Below are 15,383 nucleotides of genomic sequence, written 5' to 3'. Positions count from 1 at the left end.
CAGGTTAGGAACCAGGCGTCTCTTTATTTTTTGGAAAGTTCGTCGATGGGTTAACAAAATCACACCTGCCAGTTTGGGTGACACCTCTGGCCACCAAGCACTGGGCCCCAGGAAGAGACCACCCTGAGCCATGGCCCTGCAGGCAAGCAAGGGACAGCCGCCCTGACTCAGCCCCGTAACAGAACAGAAAGACCAACTGAAATCACGGCTTCCCTCCAAGCTCTGAAAGGTAGCAGTCTGGGCTATAAAACTCTAGAAGCATTGCGTAAGAAGTGTTAAGTCTACATCTTGTAAAAACTCAATAAATTATATATATAGATATATATAAACTTGTAACATCTAATAACATCTGAACCTGCACACAGGGCCGGCCCCTCCCTGGAAACCAGCTCCCCGCCTGGGACACGCAGCAATTAGAGGAATTTGTGTGAAAAATACCAGCTTGCTTTGAAGTCCAAAAAATAAATCTCCTAAAAAAAAATCCTATAGAAATCTAATTCTCCTGCAAAAGGAGGACAAAGGAAATAAAATATCCTTACCAGCATCCCCTCCAACTATGAGCCACCTTCTAGGCTCAGAGGGGATCCTCCAGCCCCTTGGCAGGCTGGACGCACACTCTTGCCGTCCCTCTGTAGGCGGGATAAGCCTTCTTGGCTGTTAATAAGTTAAAAATTAAACCTCTCCGCCATGTGGCTGGCTAAATGCTACAAGTGTTGGGGTGCAGGAACAAGGGTGCCAGGGGCCCATAAATAGCTTTACAAATACACAGGTCCAGGTTCAATTGTTGAAACTGCAGTGCCAGAAAAGGCCCTGCTCCTCTGCTTGCATGTGTGAGACCCCTGAGGCCTCCCCCACAGCCCGGGGCCATGCCTGCCTCCTGCGACCCCAGGGCCAAGGGCCTCCATTGTACTAGGCTGCTCTTCCATATACTTTATATATATGTATGTATATATATCATATACACAGCATCTATTTATAGAAATGTACACTAGTTTCTGGAATAAACCTTTTGGATAAAAGGTAAAGGCTCCCACCTTCAGGTACCCGTAATTTCAGTCTTTGAGGGGCAGGGTGGGAACGAGGAAAGCCTGGAGGTGGGGGGCAGAGCCACTAACACCCCCAGGCACAAGGTGCTCGACACGTGGGGCTTCCCTGCAGGCTCAGCTTTGGGTGTGGGAGGGCCAGAAGCCCACCCTGTGATGTCCCACAGTGCAGGGGCAGAGGCCAGGGTCACGTCAGGCCCAGCTCCCTGCCCCACGGGGGTCCCACAGGGTGGGCCCACTTACATTCCGCACTGGGTGACCCCAGAACAAAGGCCCCTCGGTGCTTCGGCACCAGTCAGGAGGCCGTTGCACAGCAGCGGGGACACCCAGGGGACCTCTGCAGCCAGAGGCCACAAGATGCGCGCGCATGCACAAAGACCAAAGCTCTGTGTGGCCGTCTGTCCCACCGGACTGAGTCTCGTGCCAGGGAGTGGCTGTGCAACAGCAGCAGGGTGGGCTGCTAGGGACCCCTCACATTGTTGGGGACAGGTGGCCCTTCACGTCCGCGGGCCCCCACTACTGGGTGGGGCCGGGGGCAGCAGGTCATGGGTGAACACGGAGTCGTCCCCTGAGGAGCTGGAGCTGGGGGTGTCCTGGCCGCCGGGGGAGTACTGCTCGAAGGGCGCCGACAGGTCCAGGTACTCCTGCCGCGGAAGGCACGGTGAGTGCTGTCGCACAAAGCGCCTCTTCCCACAGCCACCGCTGTGCCCAGGCTGCGCCCCAGAGGACCGCCCCACACCTCAGCATTCTGGGGGCAGGGTGGCCAGGGTGGGGCGGGGGGTAGGGGAGCGGCAACAGCCCAGGGCCGGCACTCACGTCGGTGGATGTCACAGTGAGGATGCGGTCCAGGTCCTCCACCAGCTGCTTGAAGGTGGGCCTCTGCGAGGGCGCCGCGTGCCAGCACTCCCGCATGATCATGTACCTGCGGGCAGGGCGCTCAGGCACGGCCCCCATCTCATTCAGGCATAGCCTCAGGCTGCCAGTCCCTCCCCCGCCAGCCCCATAAGGCCCCCATGTCCACCACACCCCGGAGGACCCAGGGGAGGACCGGGGTGCCGCTTACAGGTCGTGCGTGCAGTTGGCGGGCTTGTCCATGCGGTGGCCCTCCTTCAGCAGCTTGAAGAGTTCCTCCACAGGGATGCCGGGGTACGGGGAGCCCCCCAGTGTGAAGATCTCCCAGAGCAGGACCCCAAAGGACCAGCTGTTGGGAGACACAAGGTCAGACTGTCCTGAGACCTCCCCAAGACAGACACCTGGGCGGGCACCAGGGGAACCGGCCAGGGCTGCTGCCCCCGGAGGGGTAGAGACCAGGCCCAAGAGCCCCAGGGCACACGCGTGGGGCTGCAGCTGGGTCCCAGCTCTGCCCAGTTCCCGCCTCCACTCGAGACCGGGGTCTGTAGGACACATACACGTCACTCTGGTGGGTGTAGACGCGGTCAAATAAGGCCTCAGGCGCCATCCACTTCACAGGCAGCCGGCCCTGGCAGGGGTGGGAAGGCAGTGTTGGCACCGGGCGCCCCAGGCATGCCCGCCCCCACCCCGCGGGCCGGGCTCACGTTGGTGGTCTTCTTGTAGTAGTCGAGGTTGTGCACATCTCGGGCCAGCCCGAAGTCGGCGATCTTCATCACGTTGTCCTCGGTCACCAACACATTGCGGGCGGCCAGGTCCCTGTGGATGCACTGGGAAGGGGTGGGGGCAGGGCTGAAGCCTTGACGCCTCTCCCATTGCTCCCAGAATGGCAGGGCCGTCCGTGCCCAGCCCACTCCACCCACACCTGCTGCCCTGCTCACCTTCTGGGAGGCCAGGTACTCCATGCCCCGGGCCACCTGGTAGGCACAGGACACCAGGTCCTTGAAGGTGAGCTGCTCCTCGGGCGGCTTGCAGGTGTCGAAGGAGTAGTCCAGGCCGGGGGGCCGCCGCGCCCGCAGGAACTCCCGCAGGTTGCCCTTGGCGGCATACTCCACCAGCACGTAGAGGGGCCCTGGGGGCACGGGCTCCTCAGAGACGCTGCCAGGCCCAGGAGGGCCGCCCGCCTGGACCGCCGCCCCAGCACACCTACCGCCCTGCGTGCAGGCGCCCAGCAGGTTGATGATGTTCTTGTGCTTCCCGATCATCTTCATCATCTCCATCTCCGACACCAGGTCCGACAGGTCCTTGTCCGTGGCATCGTCTGGGCAAGGAGAGAAGGTCTGTGTCAGGCGGTGGTGCCCCCAGCCCTGCCCTGCACCCCCGGCCGCCCTCTCACCTTTCAGCATCTTCACAGCTACAGTGACGGGTTTAGCGGCCCGGTCCTTGTCGATGCCGATGGCCTCCGCCATGACCACCTGGCCAAAGCAGCCCTCCCCGAGAGGCTTGCCCAGGGTCAGCCTGGCAGCAGAGGCAGAGAGACCCATGAGCATACAAGCTCGCCCACTGGCAGCCTGCCACAGTCCCCACCCCAGCCTGGCCCAGCCCTTAAGGCCTACAGCCTCCACCACCAGGAAGCCCTCCATGCTCATCCTGCAGCCTGCTCACGAGGATGAAGACTGTCACCCACCAGCCTCTCGCCCCTGCTGCCTCTCCAGACAGGGCATCTTGAGGGGCGGTCCCTGCCAGGAACCCCTCCCAGGAGCATCTCCAAAGAGAAGAACATCTCCAACATCTTCCACGTCCTTGATGCCCCTGAACCCAGCCGGTCCCTGCCTGCTGTTTCACCCCCACCACAGAGCCCCTACAGCCCATGCTGGCCCTCAGCACCACTGACCGGGCCCTGGACAGCTCCCATTTGGGGTCGGCGGGCAGCTCAAGCTCCGATACGTTGGCCAGCGCCGGGCCCTCCCCGGAGGACAGCCTTGCAATTCGCACCAGCGGCGTGTTGGAGCTCATGGACGCGTTGGACTCCAGGGACACCTGCTTGGGTCGGCAGGGGCAGGTTGGCGCCGCGTGGAGGACAGGGTGTGGGGGTGCAGCCAGGGGTTGCTGTGGGCTGGAAGGGGGGCGCTCTGACTTCCACCAGCGTTGAATGAAGACTATTAGAACACTTTGTGCCTCAGAGTACCCTGGGCTCTACATGGTGACCAGAGACAAGGGGAAGTGAGCCTGCCTGGCTGCAGAGGGTGCTGCACAGCCCGGGACCAGCAGAGGCTGAGGGGGCTCCGGAGGCCGGGCGGGCAGGCAGCTCGGAACCTGGTATCTACTTTCTGTTACCTGTCGCTTGAGCGGGAAGCGGGAGATCTTGTGGACGGTGGGGGAGCCCAGGCCTTTCTTGGGGGGGCTGCGCAGGCGGCAAAGCGTCACGGCCGCCACCACCAAGATGAACAGGAAGAAGCCCACCCCATAGCTGAGGATGCCTGCGTACACACTGCCCGCCTCGTCAGCCTCCGCCAGCTCCTCCTCGGCTGCAAAGACACAGGCGTTGAGGCCTGGCCGGGCCCCCCCCAGGCCCCCTGGGTGCCCCTGGCCCAGAGCCGCAGGCACCACTGGGAGCGGGAGGGGGCTCAGAACCTCAGCATCCCCCTTGTCTGGGGGGATCTTGTGGTCAGAAACACCGATGAGTACAGAGGGCCAGACCCTGGAGAGGAGGCGCCCAGCAGAGCCAGCCAGCCCCACACCGCCACCAGGCACCCGGGAGACACCAGAGCCACAGGAGGGGCCTTTGGGGACCCGGATGGGAAGGGGGCTCAAGGGGGCTGTGGGGCCCCTCTAGGACCAGGTCTGGGACTGGTTGGGCCGACTTTGTCCTCACACCGGGCACAGGGCCCAGTGTGAGGGATCGAGGAGTGGGGCACCCATCAGCCACAGGGTTCCCTTCTGTCCTGGAGGCTCTGGCGTGTCCCAAGCCAGCGTCCCCGACAGTGCAGAGCAGCAGCTGCAGAAGCTGGTACCTGGCAGCACCACCAGCCACGCAGAGTGATGGGAAAAGCCAATAGAATTGCCCGCCAGGCAGGTGTACTCCCCAGCGTCTTCAAAGGTGACGTTGTGCAAGGACAGAACCTCTAGCTCCTTGTCGGTGGTGTTAGCCCCCGCCGTCTACAAAGAGAGAGCAGAGCGATAGGCGAGCGCCAGCACCGGCTTGCAGGCACGCGAAGTCCACACGGCAGGATCCAGCCGCTGCAAGGAAAACGCCGCCACCACCAACTCCTCGACCGCCAGGTTGGCCGCCACCGTGCGGCCCTCCGCCTGGTCCACCGGCACCGAGCCCGAAGCCAGGCCCCTCCACCGGCGAGTCCTCTGTCCCAGTGAGCGGCAGGCGGGCAGGCAGGCAGCATGCGGGTGAGCGCAGAGCCGGGCGGGTGCAGGTGGAGGACAGACACACGGACACGTGGGCTGCAGAAGCGAGTGGGCAGCAGCCGGTGGGAGAGGCGGAAGGGGACACTCACAGACGGCACTGGGCTGGGCCGGGTGGGCACCAGGCACCTGGGGAGGGGGAGCGTGGACGTGCGGGAAAGGTCGGCACAGGCCACAGGGCTGGAAGCAGGTCACCGAAGCGGAAGGTGACCATGGAGGCCAGAGCTGCCAGCCTCGCTGAGGTGGCCGTGAGCCAGCACGAGCCGGGGTCGGGAGCGAGCAGGGCCGGGCGTGCGGGGTGTGCGGGGCGCGCGGCCAGGGCCATGGAGCTGGAGCTCTTGTACCGGCCGGCATGGGACAGAGTCGTTACCTGCTCGGGGCCCGCGAACGCTCAGCCAAAAGGCCTTCTCGGCCACGCCTATGAAATTGGTGGCTCGACAGAGGTACTCGCCCCCGTCCCGCTCCGACACATTGGCCAGGCGGAGGCGCGCGTCGGCCTCCACACTCTCACTGATCCACGACTGCGGGGACAAGAGACCCCGCTCAGGCACGCCCCTGAGGCAGCCCCGCCGGGCACGAGGCAGGAGGTGGGAGACCCCCGAGGCAGATGGAGGCTGGGCTGCGCAGGCCCGGACAGCTGCCTGGAGGAGGCATGGAGGCACTTCCCGGTGGCTGTGGTTTCACAGGACGTACGTCTCTGCCTCCATCCTAAGGACCCAGCCCAGACCCTCAGCCGTGGCCACTGGCCTGCCCTCCCCCGCGGTCTTGCAGAACCTGTACCCTGGACAGGGCCCAAGGCGGTCTCTCCAAGCAAGGTCTGAACTCCACCCTTGCCCCACGCCCACTCCGGGCCCCATCAGACCTTCTCCTCTCTGAACAGGTATTTCTCTCCAGGCGGGATCTGGACTCCACCCTTGCCCCGCACCGGCTCCCTGCCCCCATCAGACCCCCTCCTCTCTGAACAGAGGTTTTTCTCTCTGGGCTTTGAGTGTCGCAATGTACCAACTCACTGGCCCCCACCCGGCAGCCGTGGGAACAAAGCTAAGGGCTTTGGGAGGCGGGCAGTGAGCCTGGTCTCACTGCACACAGCTGACGACAGCCAATCAGCCAGCTTGGGGCTCGGCCACCGCCTCTGAGGTCCAGAGGAGCCTGGAGGGCTTGGCCACTGCCCTGTCCAGGGCCGCCATCGCTGCCTGAGCTTTGCCCACCCAAGAGGCCCCTGCGGGCGCCTCCATGTCAGGGGCTCCAGCGGCCCTGGGCCGTCCACAGAAACGTCCCGCCGCAGCTGCCTGTGGCCCCAAGGTGTGAGGTAGCTGAGACTTGGCCCCACAAGCACCCCCACAGCTTCTTCCCCTGAAGCTCCCACCCCGAGGCCCAAATCCTCATGCAGCCCCAGCCTGGGAGCCCCAGCAGCGGCCCACCTTGAGCACGGTGACGTAGGGTGTGCCGTCGGGGCCCACCTTGCTGCCGTTCACCTCCACATGCTTGAGCCACTGGATGTGGGGCTGTGCGTCGCTGTACACCTTGCAGTGGAACTCCACGTCGCTGCCCAGCACCGCCGTCTGGTTGGCCGGCAGCCCCGCCTGCAGGATGGGCCGGTGCGGGGAGCGCTCTGTGGGGGCAGATGGCGCTCAGGGGCCGCCCCCTCCGGGGCTGCCAGCCCTGCCCCCATGCGGCCCCACGCCCTCACCCAGCACGTCCAGCGTGTACGTCTGCCGGATGCTGCCGAACTTGTTCTCCACCACGCAGGTGTAGTTGCCGCGGTCCGAAGGCACCACGCTCTCCATGACCAGGCTCCACTGCTGGTGCCGCAGCTGCAGCGAGTCACCGGTGAGCGGGCCACAGGTGAGCAGAGGGAACCCACGTGCCCCCCCAGGCCCAGAGCCACCCCGGCACCCACCTTGATGCCTCCAATGCGATGCTCGCCGCGGAACTCCTTGCCGTTCTTCAGCCAGGAGATGGAGGGAGTGGGGTTGCCGGCGGCCGGGCAGCGGAAGCGGACGGTGTTGGCAGCCGGCACGGCCAGCAGCTTCTTGTCCATCCGCTCCGGCCGAGTCCAGTAAGGGGCCCCTGCTGGCCGAGGTGCCCGTGAAGGCCATAACCCAAGTGGGAGCAGAGCCCCCTCTGACCAATACCGTTCCCAAAGCTGCCCCTACCCACCCCAGCCTCAGTTTCCCCTCCTTTGTAGGGAAGAGGATGGGATGAGGCTCCCAGGAGTGTCCATACCATGTCCCCACCCTGGGGCTTTCTCAGAGCTGGGCCATGTGTCCCCTCCCTCCCCTCCAGGGTGCTCTCCCTGGGCTTGTGAAGCCGCGGGGCACAGGGCGTGGTCCAGGGAGCCCACCCGCCCAGAGAGGCGTGCCAGGGGCCAGGCCTGCCTGGCTTGTCTCATGGATAAGCCAGGACCTCAGAGCAGTTCACCAGGAAAGGAGTCCCAGTCCCCTGAAAAACCAGGAGCCCTGGAGGCAGCTGGGCAGCGTGGGCCCACGGGAATCAGAGACCCCAGGCCACCCTCTGCGGCGCTCCAGGTCTGGCGGGCACCCAGAGATGGTGACACTCTGGAGACCCTGCCTCCTCCCACCTCGGCATACGGGGCTCCCACCACCCCTCCCTCACAGCCCAACTGGTTTATCTCCTTCCTTGAGGCTGGGGCTGGGGCTGCCTTCCTGCAGGGACTCCAGGCAAGGCTGGGCTGGCATCCTCCAGGAGGGAAGCAGCCCTCTCCTTGGTGACCTCACTGCCACCCCACTTCAGGGACACGCCCATCAGGAGCACTGCAAGATGCAGCGTGGACAAAGGCTGGGAGGAGGCAGCCCCGTGGTGCTGAGCTCCCTCCCAGGCCTCCTTGAGACCCCGGGGGGAGTTACCCTAGCTCAGTCTCTCATGGACTCAGCCTCCCCTCCTCACCCGCTCACCCACTGGCCCAGGGATCCAGCCCACACACCACCAGTCCTGTCGTAACTGCCCCCACATCGTGCCACGACACTCACTTCAAGCTTCTTCCCAAACCAGAAGGCCCCCTCCCCGCCCTCCAAGTGGGCAAAGTTCCCCTTCACTATTCCAGGCCGGAACACCGGTCAGCGTCCCTGACTGCGTTCCCACAGCCGCAGGCCACCCTCCCGCCACTGGTTGTGGCCAGGTGCCCCTTGTGCCCTCACCCTGGGCCCATCCACCCCACGGCAGCCACCTGAGTGCCCTGCCCTGCTGCGCCCACCTTACCCACAGCCAGCACCAGAGCCCCACAGGCCAGCCCTGGCCTCCTCCAGCTCCTGGAACCCCCAGGGCCCTGTGCCTCAGTCTCCCTATCTGCAACACAGGTGTCCCTTCACACCCCAGCCCTGCCACCAGGGAGCCAGAGCCAGGCGACCAGAGCCATCTCAGTGGCCCAGCCCCTCCTGCATCCTGAGGGGACCTGACCTTCGGGGTGACCCCAGGAACCTCGGTCCCTCAGCTGCTTGTGGAGGGCAGGGCTTGGCGGTGGCAACAGGCCCCACCCCGGCCGGCCTGAACCCTAGACCCTGCTCCCACCTGTGTCCGCACCTGTGTCCTCAGCCTCGTCCTCCCCGTCTTCATCATCTCCTGAAGATGGAACATCTACAAGGCAGAGACGGCCGCTTCCAGTGCCCGACCTGCCCCAGGAGGCCCCCAGGTGCCCCTCCCAGGTGGGACAGGGTCCCCCATCCAGGCAGCACTTCCTGGGGCGCCTTCCCCTCCACCAACGACCCTTGGGGCAGGGGTGCTGCAGCCACATGGCCGAGACACTCAGCGGCTCTCGGTCCCCGTGGGGACTCAGGGAACCCAGCGCCCACTCCCTCCTGCAGCTGGCTGGCCCCAAGCTCACCTGCCACCCGCACGCTGAAGCGACACAGCACGCGCTGCGTGAGGCGCTGCCGGCAGCTGTAGGCCCCGGAGTCCTCCTGTGAGGCGTTTAGCACCAGCAGCCGCTGGGGCCCCACCACGACGCGGTCTGAGGGCACCAGCCCTGCACCATCCTTGACCCAGACCGTGGGCCCCACAGGACCACCCCCGGGCGGGGGACAGCTCAGCTCCACCGTGTCCCCGCTGCCGAAGACCAACTGCTCCTGCTGGCCGGGCTCCAGGCCTGGGACCTCTGCGGGCGAGACCCGCGACCATGAGGCAGGCACCCCCAAACCCGGCACCTTTCCAGACACAGCAGTGGGGGCCTTGGCGGCCCTGACCCAGAGCTGAGGTCCCACCAGGCCAGGGCTGGAGCTGAGCCCCAAAAGGGCCAGAGGTCTCTTATCTTAAGCCTTGCCAGCCGGTCCCTGTGCCAAGGACTTGGGTCTGCCTCGGTGTGGCAGCCGCCATCCCCACACAAGCCGCAGCCAACCCGGGCCGCAGCGCCACAAAGCTTCACTTATGGACACGGAGAATTCAAATCTCAAAGCGCCACAGAGTGCGACTCTTCGTTCTTTTGATTTGTTCAGTTGCTTTGAAACATAAAATCCATGCGTGGCTCACAGGTGGCACCACGGCCACAGGTGCTGGGGACGAAGGGGACAGGCTGCCCTTTGGGGCCCCCGGCTGAGATGGAACTCAGAGGGTGTGCCAGGGTGGCCAGCCACCCCCCTGGCAGTGCAGATGCACCCCAGATGGGGTCCCTCTCAGCAGCCCCCACACCCTATATGTGCCTGAGGCACAGTTCAGATGGACAGCAAGGGAACAGAAGGGACGAGAAAGGAAGTGCAGGGTCAGACGGCCGTGTGGACGAAGCCGGGGAGCAGTGCGCAGGTTCACCAGGCAGAGCCAGGCTGGAGCAGTGCGAGGCAGCAGGGCAAGGGCGGGGGGCTCCCTGGCATGGGTAGGGTTCTGCATCCTGCAGCTCCTGGGTAAGCTCCACACAGTGGTCACCACAGAAAACACACAGAGAAGAGCAAAGTACAACACGATGCCGGGGCCAGCCCGGTGGGTCCACGGGCCGGGGGCTGGGAGTGGGACCCCCTCACAGAAGAGGACCAGGCTGGGGGCTGGAAGCTGTGAGAGCCACAGGCGGAAGTACTGGAGCTGGGGCCGCAGGGCGGGTCAACAGCCCCGGACCCTCCCCAGGGGCTGAGAAGCTGGGGCGGGGGCCCACCCACAGGGCAGATGTGCAGGTGGCCCTGGCCCCCTCCCCCTGCCCAGTAGCTCCCCAGTTCCCAAGGGCCACCAAAGCCTGTGACCCAAGGACACACCACAGGCAGGGCTGGGGGACCATCACCCCCAGGCCTCCTGCCAGGTCAGACAATGCCTGCAGGCGGGTGGCCTGGGCTTGGGGCCGGGGCGGGGGTGGGTGGTCCCCCAGGCAGCCTCCTCCTTCAGACCCAGCTGGGCCGCTTGCACCATCACTTGTCATTCTGCTGACGCCTGGCCTAGATTTGGGGGCCCAGCTGCCCGCGCTGGCCACACCAGTCCCTGGCTGCCTGGCCAGGCCCGATTCTGCCCGACCCACCGAAGCCGGCCGCACACCCCCAGTACCCAGCGTGACCCTGCCAACCGGAAGGGCCACACTCATCCCCGGAAGCATCCGAGGGAGCCCTCACCCCACAGGGACCCACAGGTCCTGGACTACCCCTGTGAGAACCCCACAGTCAGAGGGGCGCCTGGCCTGACCTCCAGCCCTCTGGCCCTGGCCAGTGTCTTGTGGGGACCACCCAGAGCTGGGAGCTGCCTGAGGCCCCCCAGAAGGCCGAGAACAGGCTGGTCGTGGCAGCCTCAGCTGCAGGCCCTGGCCCAAAGGCAACAGCCGGCTGGTTCCGGTTTGGTCTGGGTGGCGACAACAGGTCAAGCCATGTGCACAAGTATTCGCTTCAGCCTGGTCCAGCGGGGACGGGGGACACAGCAGCCCCAGGCCAGCCACGCGGTGGCTATCTGCCCGTGTTGGGGGGAGGGTGGAGCCCTGAATGCCCCCCGCCTGCCTGCTTGGTGCCAGCAGAGGCCATGGCGCCCCAGCAGGGGCTGGCTGGGAACACCAGGTGAAAGACTGTGAGACGGGCACAGGGGCGGGGGGCACTGAGAGCTCAGGGCCTCACTCCCCTGGGGGAGTCAGCAGTTGGGTGGAGCCCCCAAGCTCCATCCAGCTGCCAGGCATGGGGCAGCTACATCCCCCCAGCGGCCCCAAAAAGAGTTATTTCTTTCTTGACCAACAAAAGGGGGACCCCACTGGCACCACACAAGCACTGGTGCCCACACACGCCAGAGACAAAACTCCTGCATACCCAAGGCGGGGGAGGGGGCAACAACCGCACCACCCCCACATTGACGCATCACGACCCCACACAGTGCCCACCTCAACCTGGGCCCCACGTGCTAGGAACAGCCCTCTGCTGTGTCCCAAAAGGGCCATGCTGGACCTGGGGAGCATTTCCCAGTCACAGTCTCCCGACTCTGCAACTCACTGGTCCTGTGCCTCAGTTTCCACACTGTGGCACAATATAAAATCCTACCTCACAGGCCACAGGGGCCACCACACCCTACTAAGTGGCTGGAAGAGCAATGGGCACTCCCTGCCCTGGGTCCCTTGACCCGGAACTGATGTCCATCAGGCCAGGGCGCTGGTGACAGTCACACTCTGGCCTGGGGAACCTTTCTCCAGGTTCTGGGGCACTGCAGTGGAGGCCCAGCGCATGTGGGGAGCCCGGGTGAGAGGGTGGGGGAACGCTGCTCCATCATAAGCCCCTTGGATTGACCCCAGAGAGCAAGGACCAAATTCAGACTCAAGTCCAGAGCTGGCTACCCCGAGGGGTTTATTTGGGTTTTGGGATAAGTTGAGGGCCTGGGGTCAGGGAACCCCATGTTCTGGTTTTGGATGCACATGAAGCGCTCTGCAGCTCTCTGGGGTACAGGAAGTATTGCCAGGTAAGGGCTACAAAACAGCCTAAGAGGAGGAGGGGGTGCCTGGAAGGACCTGGAAGCCAAAAGCAAGAGACCAGTCCTGCTTCCTCTCCACCTGGAGACATTCCTCTTCAGTTTCACAATAAAGACAGGAAAATAGGGATCCGAAGCTGGGCAGGCTCATGAGAGCTCGCCAGAGTTCTCAGGCCTAATCCTTCAAGCAGCCTGCCACTATCGGTTCTCTTGGACAGGTGGGGAAATCGAAGTTTGAAGAGGGTACCCGAGCCTGGGCTGGCAGCCTGGAGGTCCAGGCCAACACCCCCATCCCACCAAAGCTGGCTCCACTCCACACTCATTCACTCCTGAATCACTCAGGTCAGGGCTGCTGCCTCTCTAGACAGGGCGACTTTGGACCCCCATCCTCCAGGAGACCCCAAGCTCCTGGGCTCCCACCCAAGCTCAGCTGTAACAAGGGATGCCCCAGCCCCAGTTCCAGCCCCAATGAGACCTGAGGGCTGGGGGTGGGTAACAAGGGGTTGCTACTCTCAAACAAGGACCCGGAGGCCAGGCTGTGCCCGGGTTAATGAACCACCCAGAGGCCCACGCGGCTCAAAGTCCAGCCCTGGGGAGGAGGGGTAGAGGAGGTGGCCACCAGCACCTTAGGGAAAGGCCCTGCACCCCCAGACCCCTCCTGGGTGGGGCACGGCTGTTAAGAGAGCAGACTCTTGTCTATCTCCCTGCACCCTGGGGAGGGGTCCCCCAGGTCCCAACCAGGAACACGGTCCCCTGGGGAGATGGAGGCTGCCCTGGCAGGGCATGCGGTGGCCCAGGCAGTCCAGCAGCCAAAACCTTCCCCACTGCCCTTGACTCCTGCCAGCTCAGGCTCCATAATTTATGTTCCTGGGCAAGCACCATCCTAGACCTCTGTACATTTCACGAGGTCTTTGTATTTTTACTGCCCGGCCCATCTTGTTAAGGAACCGGATTAAGTTTATTGACTGATCAACTCACTACCTGTTTCACCAGCTCCAGTGCAGGCGGGGGGCGGGGAGAGGGGAGGGCGCCTCTTGGGTGCGCAGGCCAGCCCAGCGGCTGCGGCGCTTCCCGTTCTGGGAGCCGGTGGGGGAGGTCCCACGCGCCCTCAGGAGTCCGGGAGAGGCTCCGCTTGCAGCCCGGCCGCCGCCCCTCCCCGGGGCTGGCTGACATTCCCCGACCGTGGGGAGTAATATCTTTATCTAAATGCGAATGCGAAAGCTAAGGCGAGAGCCAGACTCCCCCCGCGGCTGCCCCTCCAGCACCCCTGGAAGCGGGGCCGCCAGAGCAGGCGCTAAAAGCGCGCGCTGACCTCCCGACGGCCCCTGTCACGCCGCTGAATGACACGCACATTCAGGCGCCGGGCCACTTTCATTCATAAAAAAATGACATTGTTCCGGGAGGCCGCAGCCGCTGCCGGAGAAAGGGGCGCGGGGGCGCGGGCGGGGCGGCCGCCATCTGCCTCGGCCCGCCGGGCGCCCTCCCCGGCCCGCCGCGACCGCAGCGGCTCACACCTCCCCGCGAGCCGCCGCGCCGCCATCAATGCGCGGTCTGTGGCCGCGCCGAGGCACAAAGGAGCGGCTGTTCCGGCCCGGGCCGGGGCCCGGGTGGGGCGCGACTCACCGGGCCAAGGCCTCCCTCCGCGCGGCCGCAGGGCTCGGCCGTGCGCCCCCCTCGCCCGCCTCGAGCCGGCAGCGGGTGGACGGGGCGGCGGCGCTGGAGCGCTCGGACTGGCCCTCAAGGAACCGTGGCGCGTGTGCAGGGCGGCCCGGGCACCCCTTTCCCGCCCCTCGCCCGGGGGGCCTCCCTTCGGACCCTCGATGTCCCGCGGGACCCGGACCGCCAGCCTGGGTCTAAGGCCCCGCGACGCTGGGACACGCGCCCTTTGCCGGCCAGGAGCTCCCGCGCACCTACGGGGAAGCGCCCTCGGCCCCCGGGCACGATGCAGGGTCCGCAGCGGCGGCGCTGGAGGCTGTAGCCCGGTCGGGCGGGCCACTGGGTACAGGGGCCAGGCTTCCCCGACGCGCGCACACCCACCCACTGAAGTCCGGCCTCTCGCTTTGGCCGAAGCTGGCCGCAAACTGGGGCCCGGGGGAGGGGAACGCCAACAATGGGGACTTTCCGTCTGCGCAGACCCCGAAGAACAGCGAGAATCGTGGAAACCGGCCCCCCCCCCGCGTCCTCCCGAAGGGTCAGGGCTGGGGAGCCGCAGGGGACCGGGGCTGCGGACGGACGCCGACTCCCGTCCTGGCTTCCCGCGGCAGCCTCGCACCTGAGAGGTGACGGTGACTCCAGGAGCCCCACGAGTGCCCTCCTGGAAGGGGGCCACGGAATCCGGGCGCTGATCCCGGGGCTTCACTTCCACCCCGCGCCCCGTTCGACCCGGGCCCGGTTCCCGTCCCCAACGCCACTGCCCGCACAGGCCGGCCCCTCCCGGGCCTAGAGGGTCTCTTCTTACCTGCCGCTCGCCCCACGACGCGCTGCTCCGGGCCCAAGGACTCCGAGGAGGCGCCAGCCACGATGGCCACGGCCACGCAGAGCGCGAGGGCGCGGACAGGGGCGCCCATGGCGGGGGCGGGGACCGCGGCGTCCTCAGGCGGTGCTCGCGGGCATGCTGCCCCCCACGGCCCCGCGCGGGCACCGGTGAGAGGCGGGAGGCGGGAGCCGCTCGAGAGGCTGCGGGAGGAGGAGGGCAGCGCGTCAGCGGGGCGGGCAGGGCCGCGCAGGGACGAAGCGGCGGTGACCGACTCCGGCGCCCCGACCCTCCGACCCCCGGCCGCCCCGCCCGCCGCCGCCGCCGCCGCCCGGGGCTCCCGGGCCGCCTGGCGCCGGCCGCCTCCTCCCCGCCGCAGTCCCTCCCTCCTCCCCCTTCCCTCCCTGGCTGCTGCATAGCTCTCCCAGGGCGGCGGCGGCGGCGGCGGCGGCAAACTTTCCAGAGCGGGAAGCCGGCGCCCCGGCCCGACCCGCGGCAGGGACTGCTGTGGCTCTGCGACCGCCGCGCCCCGGCCCCTCCTCGTGCCCCGCCGGACCCCTTCGCGCGCCTGCCCGGCCCCAGCACGGACCTGGCGGGCGCCCGCGCCCGGCTCACTACGCTCGGCTCCCGCTCCGGCTCGGGGTCAGCGGGCCCAGCTCCCGCCCGGGCCCTCCGGCCGTCGGCCCGCCGGGGCGTCCGTGAGACCCACAGAGCAGGACCGCGCGGCGCCAGCTGCC

General features: G+C 66.0%; 1 protein-coding gene across 8 annotated transcripts; it reads right to left on the bottom strand.

Moving 5' to 3' along the window:
* On the bottom strand, positions 1-15,383 carry FGFR3 (fibroblast growth factor receptor 3). Of its 8 annotated transcripts, none has more exons than XM_032253926.1 (18): positions 15,236-15,383; positions 14,632-14,849; positions 9,151-9,420; positions 8,838-8,903; positions 7,210-7,379; positions 7,000-7,123; positions 6,731-6,921; positions 5,680-5,830; positions 4,224-4,420; positions 3,787-3,932; positions 3,289-3,410; positions 3,103-3,213; positions 2,834-3,024; positions 2,600-2,722; positions 2,453-2,523; positions 2,107-2,244; positions 1,860-1,965; positions 1-1,687 (listed from the first exon to the last, which is right to left on the bottom strand). In XM_032253926.1, the coding sequence occupies exons 2-18, from the start codon at positions 14,738-14,740 to the stop codon at positions 1,541-1,543; spliced, it is 2,433 nt and encodes an 810-aa protein (XP_032109817.1). In that variant the 5' UTR covers positions 14,741-14,849; positions 15,236-15,383; the 3' UTR covers positions 1-1,540. The 8 variants fall into 8 exon arrangements, with proteins under 8 accessions (XP_032109817.1, XP_032109818.1, XP_032109820.1 ...); XM_032253927.1 differs by having other exon boundaries at positions 3,787-3,935; positions 4,230-4,420; XM_032253929.1 differs by having other exon boundaries at positions 4,230-4,420.

Source organism: Sapajus apella, unplaced genomic scaffold (assembly GCF_009761245.1).
Source record: "Sapajus apella isolate SASKATOON/1434 unplaced genomic scaffold, GSC_monkey_1.0 scaffold85, whole genome shotgun sequence".
Taxonomy (NCBI): Eukaryota; Metazoa; Chordata; class Mammalia; order Primates; family Cebidae; genus Sapajus; species Sapajus apella.
The sequence above is the reverse complement of the archived record's forward strand: the minus strand, read 5'-3'. Positions and strand labels throughout refer to the sequence as shown.